The sequence below is a fragment of the Heterodontus francisci genome, chromosome 7 (assembly GCF_036365525.1).
Source record: "Heterodontus francisci isolate sHetFra1 chromosome 7, sHetFra1.hap1, whole genome shotgun sequence".
NCBI lineage: Eukaryota > Metazoa > Chordata > Chondrichthyes > Heterodontiformes > Heterodontidae > Heterodontus > Heterodontus francisci.
Genome location: NC_090377.1, coordinates 24,062,107 through 24,073,633, shown reverse-complemented (window position 1 = coordinate 24,073,633; position 11,527 = coordinate 24,062,107). Strand labels below are relative to the sequence as shown.

Genomic DNA, 11,527 nt, shown 5'->3' with positions numbered 1-11,527 from the left:
CTTCATTTTTCTAGGCTAGTTTTTAATCTATCCAGCTAAAGTGGTGTTGATAATATGGGCCATAACCTCCTTTAATAGTCTGACGTCTGGAATTTTATTAAATGCTTTCTAAAAATCCAAGTAAATTCTATCCATCAGTTTAATTCCCTCACCAAAAAATATCAACAGAATAGTGAGGTATAAACTATCGCTTTTCAATTCTTGCTGATTATTCTGCATGCCCTCTGTGTTCTTTAGATATACATTCATAGTACCCTGAGGAATGGTCCCCAGCATTTTCTCCAGTGTGCATGTCAAGCTAATTGGTAGATCATTTCCAGGTCCATTTGTCACTTTATTTTGGCTATCAGAATAACTCTTGCTGTCCTCCAGTCCTCACATTCAGCTCCTGTATTTATTCTGTGCAGTGTTAGTAAATTCTCCCTCTTCTAGGCAGTGATTGGGTACAATACTGTAGTGGTCATGCGACTGGACCAGTAACCTAGAGGCCTGCACGGCTATACCAGCCGAACATGAACTTAAATTCCACTATGGCAGTTTGAGAATTTAAATTTAGTTTTAAAAATATGAAAATTAATAATCTGGTACTGGCAAAAGGGGCCATGAAAATATTGGGTTGTCTTAAAAATCCCCAACTAGTTCACCAGGTCCTTTAGTGAAGGAAATTTTCTGTCTGCTTGGTCTGACCGATGTGACCCCATACCCGTGCAAACATGGTTGACTTTTGACTACCCTCTGAATTGGCCTAGCAAACCACTGAAGTTGGAGCAAACCGCTACAGTGTAATGGTTCAAGAAGACAGCCCACCACCACCATCTTGAGGCAACTAAGGGCATGCAATAAATTGCCATTGATGCCCTAATTTGGAGGATAAATGATGTGCTCTTCATTTTATATAATCTAATAAATTATTCTTAACTTCAACAAGAGGAATTTGGCTGATACTGAGGATATGATAAAAAAAAAAGTTCAATAAGTTGTCAGACTCCACAATTTAAATTAACAATTAATACACAATTCAGCACCATCTAAGGTTTAGGACATCAATGGACTTTGCCTGTTGCATCCTTCACTAATCTACACAACTCAACTCGTTGGAGCAACGTTTTATGGCTCCTAGTTATGTAATTTCTCTTCTATGATTGATCAGGGCGAGAATCCAAAGCTAAATAAAAATTCTGCCTTAGTGCAGTGGGAATTTACGTTTAATAGCCAAGTGAAGGTTACTGTGCCTGGCAGATGTATATAAAAGGATTATTTTTATATCAGCACATCTTATTTCACTTTTTTTGTTACTGATCGGCTTAATGTGAAACCAATCAGTTATCAGAATGTTCAGTTTGAGCTGTGTGTGACTTTTATGTATAACTACAAAGCGAACAGCCCTAGGACAACTGTCATATGAAACCTACATTATCAAGATGACAAAGACAATTTGTAACAATTTGCTTCTTCCCACATGGGTACAATTTATTCAAAGTAGTCATTTTCATTTCCAGTCACATATTATACTCTGGGTGAGCAGAGATTCTCCATCTGTTCAATGAGTGCAAAATTCATTGCTGAAATTAAAGTATACTGCTTGACAGGTACTTGCACCCATTAGAATATTTTGTTTCATCTTGCTGGCAATCAGCCACCACCAAACAGGTGTGGATAGCTGTAGTAACGGCAAATGTTATCTTTCTTTTAAAACAGTAAAGGGAAGATTTTCCTGGGTTTTTAAAGCCTGAGGATTGGAGGAAGACTGAGGGAAGTGAGACGTTCACGGTTTTCCCTGGGGAAAGGAAGAATTAGAAAAAGTCAAGCCTAGTTACAGAATCGACTAAACAGTGAGACACATAAGGAAGAGCATCCAGGACAATGCACTTAGAATTCTGAAGAAACAATACAGGAAAGTGCAAAAAAGCACTGGCCAGACTGGCATTAATGAAAGGAGAAAAAAAGTAAGAAAGATTGAGATAGACACAGAATAAATGTTGAAGGGCAATACAGAGAATATAGAATAGGTGTTATAATGAGGTGTCTGAGCTGTAATATAGGATTAAGGATTCAACTTTTATCTAAAATAAAACACACGGCTGTGATATAATATTCTATAATTCCATTGTAGAATAAATGCATTATATCCACTTCAGTGTGCAACCCTGGCAAAGAGATTTTGCATGTTAAACGGCATATTCTCCTTTCTAGATTAATCCTTACTAGACAAACCAGATAGGATTAACACAAGAAATGCAGTACCAAGTGATACTTTGGGGTCGCTTTATCCCCCCTTTCTGTCTGGTGCAGGATTTACCTACTCAGTTCCCATCCTGATCTGGCTGTCTGCAATATTAAACTGCAGGTGATACGGACACCTTTCCAAAACCAACAGGGCTTTTCTTCAAATGCACAACTTGGGCTTCCGGTAATGTCATTGGGACCCAACTGCTATTTTTAACCTGAGTGGGGGTGCTGTGGTGGCTAAAGTTGTTGAGATCTGGATGCTGGAACAAAAGAGACCCAAGTAAACATAAAATATTTTAGTGGTTTCACTGTGGGCCAGGAGGACCAAAAGTCTTTCTCTAGGCCCCACAAGGAAGGTTTGGACTTCCTCTGGACCAGGCTTCCATGCCCTTTGACTGCGATTTCCCGTATCTGAGCCCTTGAATGCCTGAGACAGGGACCGTTACCCCTTAGATCTGAATAGTCAGACAGCCACACTGACTACCTGTTTTGATCAGAATGTAAACAAGTAGCATGCAAATGAGGCAAGGCCTTTTAACACTGGCCACCCTCATTGCTACCCCTGCCACATGGGCCGGCTGCTTGCAACAGATCTGTGTTACAAAAAAACATTTTCATATTTCTTTCCTCACCTGACCTCCCCAGTCTCTTGGACTATTTAATGACTTAACATGTCAGTCATTTATAGCACAGAAGGAGGCCATTCGACCCATCAAGTCCATTCCTATCATCCAAGAACTCATATGAACATATGAGTTAGGAGCAGGAGGCCATTCTGGCCCTCGAGCCTGCTCTGCCACTCAATATCATGGCTGATCTGTTTGTGTCTCAAATTCCACACTCTCCTCTACCCAGATAACCTTTGATTCCCTTGCCGAACAAGAATCCCTTTCCTCTTGCAAGATTTGTAGATATCATAATTACTTTTTATTTCACTTTTAATCAAAAGTTTATCCATTTAGGGTCACACTTGCTTAAGTCTAACCTTGCGGATTCTAGGTATGCATTTATGCTGCATGCTCAGCATTATTCCTTGAAAGGCGCGCCACTTGTGCACAATCTTTGAAGGTAGCAATACACTTTAACAAAGCCATTTATAAAGGAACCCATATGTTTTAAGCAGAGATCAGAATACAAAAGCCAGGAAGTTACGCCAAACCTATATAAAACAGCAGTTTTATCCCAGCTAGAGCGTGCCTAATTATGGGCACCACACGTTCGGAAAAATGTGAAGGCTTTGGGGAGAGTACAGAAGAGGGTACTGGAATGGTTCTAGGGATAAGATATTCTAATTATGTGGATAGACTGCAGAAGCTGAGGTTGTTCTTAGAGCACAGGTGACTAAGAGGAGATTTGATAGGGGTTTCAAATCATGAAAGGTTCAGATAGAACAAAGAGAAACTGCTTCCAATAGCTGAAGTGTTAGTAACCAGAGGGCACAGATTTAAGGTGATTGGCAAAAGAACCAGAGCCAACATAAGGTAAAACTATTTTATGTAACAACTGGTTAAGACGTGGAATGATAGGGTGGTGGATACAGATTCAATAGTCGCCAAAAGAGAATTGGATAAATACTTTGAGAAAGAAATCCTGCAGGGTTACAGGGGAAGAGCATAAGAGTGGGACTAACTGAATTGCTCTTTGAACAAGCCTCCACAGACTCAATAGGCCAAACGGTCATCTTCTGTGCTGCACTATTCTATGATTCACTACTACTGATCAGCTTGAATTGGCTGATAATGGACCGGAAAGCAAAGATTAAACCACTTAATTACCTTGCCACTCACTGTCAAGGCGTGGATGAAGAATTATCACTTGGGTGAGTTATCAGATGGTTGCCAGCCTTTCCATGGCTACAACTAAACATGAATTAATGGCAGGAATGGATGAAAGATGTATGGAGGAGTGAATAAATGGGGCATAAAGAATAGTCACAGCCCAAGACAGTGGTTAAGGCACATGAAAATTCTTCTGTAGTCTCAATTTACCACTTCAATAACATTACTGAAAAAAACTTGTAAAAATATAACTGGCATCTTGTATAAGGAGCAAGTGAGTGGGTGGTTTACAAAGTGATTTTTAGCTTGCAAGCCAGAATCTAATAGCAATATAAAAGTATTGGGATGCTATGTAAATGAGAATTTCCATGACATTAAATTCAAAAGAAAAATCAATTTATTGCATTTACTCTTTATAGTTTATTGTACATGTTGAGCTACATTAGAAATGTAATTGAAATCAAATTAACCAAAACACTTTTTTTTTTAAACTACACAAAAGAATACTCATTGTGCATTGGGATACAGATGAGCAAATATTACAACTCACACAATGATGTTATACAGGAGTTTATACAGTTTTAATATAATGCTTCAGCATCCACCGAACGTTTTGTATCACAGGTGTAGTTCACATTTAGTATATGTTAATAGCTCATAAAACGAATAAGTTTGGCAAGTAACATGGTGAGGTCATAGGTAACAATTATGCAGAGATGAATCAAAGGATTTGAAAATGCAAAAACATATAGTATTTAAAAAATCTGAGTATAAAAGTGCAAATATTCCATTAAGGGATAAGACTGGGAAGATCATCTTGCAATTTGTTAAAGGTCTATTCACTTGTTTTTTTTAAACATAGCAGTACTTTACAGTTTTAAAAAGTAAAATTTCACATTACAATGAGGCATATCCATGATCAAAAGTTACAGCTATTGAATACAATTTCCTATTTAACAAATGCCAGTTTTTCCTCAATCTTCAATGTCCTGCTGTTGGCCCCCTGAATTTGGCACCCATGATTTTGATTATGTACTTAGGAGCTACAAGCATTCAATTTCAAATCAAGGATATTTTAATGCAAATGAATGGTCATGAGCATTTCAGTTTAAAATGTGTACAACTAAAATACTGATCAGAGTATCACTAAATGTTAGGCTTACAAAGCTAGATGGACTTAATTACAACAAAAGCAAAATACTGCGGAAGCTGGAAATCTGAAATAAAAACAAAGTGCTGGAAATACTCAGCAGGTCTGGCAGAATCTGTGCAGTTCTGATGAAAGGTCACAGACCTGAAATGTTAACTCTATTTCTGTCTCCATGGATGCTGCCAGACCTGCTGAGTATTTCCAGCACTTTGTTTTTATTACAATAAACCTGCTTAAAATGATATTTTACCAGTTGACATTTAGCTTTTTAATTTCAGAGACTTAATTCATCATTTTGCCATACACACTTTGTTCTTGAATATACATGAAAATTGGAAATGATTCTACTGAATCTTGTAGGATATTGATCAGGCATTATTGTCAATAGCTTTAAAAACGTTTACAATAGATAAATATTTCTGGAATGTACTCCAAAGAATTCTTTTTATTTAGGTCCAACAGACTTGTCCAGATGAGAGATTTTTGACCAGCACAGATCATTCACACAGCAACAACTGTTGGACTTTGCAAGTAAAGTCTCAATATTCTAATTCTTTCACGTGCATAGACCCAGCATACCTACCTGATAGGCATACTCTAAACCTCAAAGATGATGAGATTACCAAAATTCATTTCATTTGTGTTCAAGACCCCTTCTTGAGAAGGAAGCTTCATATCTGTTCATTAGGCAAGATTTATACCAAGGCACCCAAAACAAACAGGAAAGGTTTTGGTGGTTAGTGCATTGACTAAAATGCCCTAACCTTCCTATTTTGTTTCAACATAAGCTTTGAGTTAGGCAACTGATGAAAGCTGGATGTGGTGGAAAAGCAAATGATGAAAGCTTGCATGGTAGTGGTTCAAGAAACAGTACACAAGATGAATAGTTTCTAGTGAAAGTAGTATTACCCTAAATTTAGGAGAAAGAGTGGCAAGTTCAATTTTATTTTAACTAAAACAAGTTGCAACGCAGCCAAAATAAGAGATTTCAAAAGGTTTTACTTGACCATAGAAGCCAGAGTGTTTTTTGTGATTGAGAAAAGTTATATCTGTAGGATTAAAACACTCATAGCTTTGGCTTCACCAGCAGCTCTCCTCCCTAAGGTAAAAGCAGCAGTAGCAAGAAAAATACAAAATAAAGTGGGCACGGGGAAGACAAGGTAGCATGAATTTTACTGATGATTTGAGTGATTAAAGTCCTCCAGAATCAAATATTTTCTCATTCCTTTTGCACCCAGTGTCAAATATTTTAGGTTCACATATAACACTTTAAGTAGAGTTCAGCTCCTCAGTCCTTTGTAGACCGGGCTTAACCAGCTCAGACCAGCATTACACCCGAGCAACATTTCCACTTCTCACTTCAGCCATCCTTCTGACCAGAGACTTTAAAATGAGCACTGAACTGTGCACTCATACATATTGAGAATTTACATAGACATTGGCCAGATGCCTTTCTTTACAATCCTTCCATCGACTGGGGAGAGAGGTATGTTTGTGTTTGCGGCAGGGGGGGGGGGGAAAAGAGGGGGGTGCTGGGGGAAAGAGGGGGGTGCTGGGGGAAAAAAAAAAGAGAGAGATTGACATATCAGTCTGCATCAGATTTTAACACCAATCCCAGGAGGTGAGAACAGTGTTTTAAACACACGATGACGTCTCGTTGTCTAAAATGTTTTAATATTTGTTTCAAGGAATGCTGGAGACAAGAGATCAGTCAAGTCATGTTACTGGTTTTATTCATAATTCATGTTGAAATATTTCACATTTTCATGATGACATTAGTTTTCTCTCTCAATCAGGAAACTTCCATCTTGAAATTATTAGTTTTGTTAAACAATGTAAACAATCTGGGTAACTATTAGTTTTTGGCAAATACGATACCACAGTTCATTACTGGCAAAGAACTCAACCCCTTCAGCTCAACAAAATTGTTGCATTAAATCACAAAGATTCAGTTAGTTATGTTACCTACAAATCAAAAAAAAGGGTGAAGATCATATTCCATGCAATTTATGTTAAGGCAAATGTAGAAAAATCAATTGCTGTACTGTTCCAATAAACTAGTGTTTTAATGCATTAAACCACAGTAACAATCTACCTCCACTCAGAAATCGTTCTTAAAAACACAAGTCAGTATAGCCCAAGGTTTGTACAAATCATATTCACATGATATTACATAAAAACTAACACAATCCAATCTCGTTTCTTTACAAATGTCTAAAAATATCAGTGCGAGATATTGGTCCATTTCACACAGGTCAACTTTGTGTTCTTAAAAACATCTGAAAGAATTGGATAATTTTTTCATTTTTTTCTTTTAACACAAGACCATACAGGACTATGTAGTTTAAAAAAACTATGAACTCTAAACCTATGATTGCTGATCTGTTTCACATGTGCTCATTCGTTACAAGACACCATTTGTTCCTACAAATATTCTTTTATGCCAATGCTTTACCAAAAAAAAGACAGACAAGCGCACAATCCAACACCTTACTAGCGCACGTGCTGGTGTGGTGAATAGTAGACTCCTCAGTGTCAGTGTACCCTTGACAAATCTTGAACTCCAACACTTTTAATACACCACATGGAGGTAGAGAATGCAACATGATGGGCTTAGAGACAGTGAAATAAGTCCCTTCACTGACAGAGCTACTCAATATACCGGGTGCAAAATACCAAAATTGCGATTGGATAGTGGGGCGGTGGGGGGCAGGGGAGTGGGGTGTTGTGCTAGTGAAAGGATTAGGTTTAAAATAACCTACACAGAAGTTTTTCTTTTAGTTAGGTAATTACACACTTGAGAAGGAATTTTGGGGAGAATGCACCTCCAATCTATTACAGCTTGAATAAGCAATAGCAGAAAATGAGCCAGTAATTGCTTTAATAAGTCTGACTTATTACAGTTGGACTACAGTAGCCAACAGAAAGCTAGGTTTTTAAATCAGTCTCCTCTCCCTCCAATGAATGGGGCAAGTTGAGAGTTTAACTGTACTGCAAGACCACATATGGTGCTATATAAAAGAGGATCCAAGTGTTCAAACTACTTTATCAAATGTCATTTTAAACACAAGGTCTTCACATTAAAAAGACAAATTAAACTTTGAACACAAACTATAATACGACAGCTTCAACATGCTGCCTTTTATAAATCTGCAGTTTGTTTTTGATGCATTAGAAATCTGCCCTTTAATTACTTCCCAAATTGATTTTGAAAGGAGAGGTTATGAATAATTAGCAGTTCACTGGACAAGGGAATTCAGAGATCTAAATGGAAGGTGGAAGCATGTTACTACTTGATACGAACAGTTGCTCAAAACTAAATGTGCCTGTAATAAAAGGCAAAGAAATACAAATCCTACAAGTAAGTCCAAAGGATACAACTTATTTGATAGTTCAAAGAGCAATGCATTGGCAATGAACCCAACATTACTCAGTACTCTGAATAAACACCGTTTCACTATAAAATAAACAGCGATTGATTATAAACAAACTGAGTAGCTAAATGAATGTTTAAGTGCCCAAGTTCAAATTGCTGCCAATTGATCCGGGGGAAAAAAATCACAGTATGCAGCACCGTTCTCGGAGGCTCTTTTTGTTCCGGCTGCTTTTCTTCCCATTTTTGTCCTTGTTTTCTGACATTTTTTTTGCTCGAACCTCTCTCATCAGGTCAAAAAATACCTAAGGAAATTAGAAATAATTTCATTTTATACAAGACGAATAGCAATTAAAGAATATTAGTATCAGTTAAATTTAATTCCAAAATGCCAAATGTATCTCAAGGAAAAGATTATATTTTGACAAATTTGACAAGCAAAACCTACAGTAAACCTGACTAGTTTGTACAAATAATTATGTCCATTCTGAAATAAAAATTAATGCTGGAAACACAGATAGGTTATAATATTTCATAATACTGAATAATCCTTCAGCAGAATGAATGAAGGTTCAGCTTGAATTCCTGTGGAAAAAGTACCAGAAGTAGGTTAACACATCTTTCTCTTTCACATGTTGATAAATATCAAGAATAGTGAAATAATCTATCTACCTATACAGATAAAGTATACATAATGGTGAGAAATTATCCAAACAAAAGGAGTTCTTACCTTATCTACGTTGGCTCTCGTTTTAGCCGAAGTCTCGACATACTGAACGCCCCACTCTTCTGCTTTGCTCCTCGCTTCTTCAACAGACACTTGCCTCCGATCTTCCAAATCAGACTTGTTACCCACTAAAAGTAATGGGATTTTATCTTCCTCTGCTTTCACACGAAGTATTTGTTCCCTAAAGACAAAAAAAATTACCTACAATCAAGACTTGATACCAAGCTGAAGAAATTGTAATTTTTTTCTAAATTAGCTACACAAAAGTATACAGCTAGAACAAACGTAACAAAAGACAATGTCTAATAAAATGGCCCTGCAATGGTGGGTACCTCCAACACTGAAAATTTGGAGAAAACAATCCAGTACCAACAGGCAAGTCACAAATCACCTATAGGTGAAGTTATGAGCAACAATTCACAGCAGCTGCATTAACTAGGCCTGAATGTGAATTTAGTACCCATGAGCAGAAACAAGTAACTTGACAACAAAGCCTTGACTTCCAATCCACCGGGGCGAGCACTGCTCAAGAGGGCTCCCACAATCTTTCATAGCAATCTGGAAAAATACCGCCTACAGATGCCAGAGAATAGGAAACCTGCAAAAGAGCCAAGGAGAGAAGCATATGCCATTAGGAGCTGCAATATTTAGAGTTAATAACCCCAAACATTTTCTTTTCAGTAAAGTGCATGACTTCATTGTAGGAGAGCCCCCGAGCCCTTGGAGCTGTATGAAGTAGCAGCACAGGCTGGTTAGCTTAAAAGGGAAGAAAAGTTAAAAAGGGAAGGGGGCTAGATGGAGTGAAAAATGAAAAAAAGCAGCACTAAAGAAAAGCTAATAAAAATAGCAAAAAAATTAGATGCTGGAAATCAAATAGACAAGTAGTTTCAGAATTTCAGAGTTGGACCCTTCGGGTATGGGCGCAACTGATAAAGGGCCCACACTTGCAACATTTTTTCTATTCTCTCCACAGCTGCTGCCTGACCTACTGAACGTGTGCAGCACTGTTAGTTTTTGTTCTGGAAGCAGAGGTGCTTTCTGGTGAGATGTTTGCGTGCAGGAAAGCTGGGTATAATGGACAGGCAGAGATGCAAAAATTGTTTATTGATCAAAGAGCTCCAGCTCTTGAGTAGAGTGAACAAACTTAGAAAGGCAGACGGGGGAGGAGATTTGTATGTCATTAACCGCATAATGAAGAACTTGGACAGATATCAGCAGACTAGAAACAGACAAAATGGTGCCCTTTTTCAAAAAGACTGCACATGATCCCGACTTGGAACTATATTGCCACTCCTTCAGCTAAAAGAGTTGCAGACCCATTAGCTTTACTTCTTTTTATTCGATAATGGATTGTGGGTGTTGCTCGCTGAAATTTACTGCCCATCCCAATTGCACTTGAGAAGGTGGAGATGAGCTGCCTTCTTGAACCACTGCAGTCCTTGGGGTGTAGTACACCAACAGTGCTGTTAGGAGATCCAGCGACAGTGAAGGAACAGCAATATAGTTCCAAGTCAGGATCGTGTGGGGCTTGGAGGGGAACTTGCAGGTGGTGGTGTTCCCATGTGTCTGCTGCCCTTGTCCTTCTAGGTAGAGGTCACGGGGATGGAAGATGCGGTCGAAGGAGGAGTGGTGAATTGCTGTAGTGCATCTTGTAGATGGAACACACTGCTGCCACTGTGCATCGGCGGTGAAGGGAATGAATGCTGAAGGTGGTAGATGGGGGTGCCAATTAAGCGCGTTGCTTTATCCTGGATGGTGTCACGTTTCTCGAGTGTTGTTGGAGCTGCACCCATCCAGGCAAGTGAAGAGTATTCCATCACACTCCTGACTTGTGCCTTGTAAATGGTGCACAGGCTTTGGGGAGTCAGGTGGTGAGTTACTCACTGCAGAATTCCTAGTCTCTGACCTGCTCTCGTAGCCACAGTATTTATGTGGCTGGTCCAGTTCAGATTCTGGTCAATGGTATCCAACCCCACCAAGACGTTGACAGTGGGGGATTCAGCAATGGTAATGCTATTGAACATCAAGGGGAGATGGTTAGATTCTCTCGTTTGAAATGGTCATTGCCTGGCACTTGTGTGGCACGAATGTTACTTGCCACTTATCAGCCCAAGCCTGGATGTTATCCAGGTCTTGCTGCATCTGGACACAGGCTGCTTCAGTTAATATGTAAAATAATGGAAGTGACCATAAGTAAATGTGATAAGAGGTACAATAATCTAGTAAACACCAGTCAATATGGATTCAGAACAGGGAAGGCCCTGAACTTC

The 11,527-nt window shown here is 38.6% G+C and overlaps 1 protein-coding gene across 4 annotated transcripts in view; it reads right to left on the bottom strand.

The window, feature by feature from the left end:
- Nucleotides 1–6,863: 6,863 nt before the first annotated feature.
- The window catches only part of ralba (v-ral simian leukemia viral oncogene homolog Ba (ras related)), a 73,740-nt gene continuing 69,076 nt past the window's right edge, over nt 6,864–11,527 (bottom strand). For all 4 annotated transcript variants that reach the window (XM_068034889.1, XM_068034890.1, XM_068034892.1 and 1 more), the window contains exons 4-5: nt 9,261–9,438; nt 6,864–8,835 (exon numbers count right to left, since the gene is read on the bottom strand). In XM_068034889.1, coding sequence (XP_067890990.1) covers nt 8,716–8,835; nt 9,261–9,438 — 298 coding nt within the window. In that variant the 3' untranslated portion in view covers nt 6,864–8,715. The remainder of the gene's footprint in view (nt 8,836–9,260; nt 9,439–11,527) is intronic.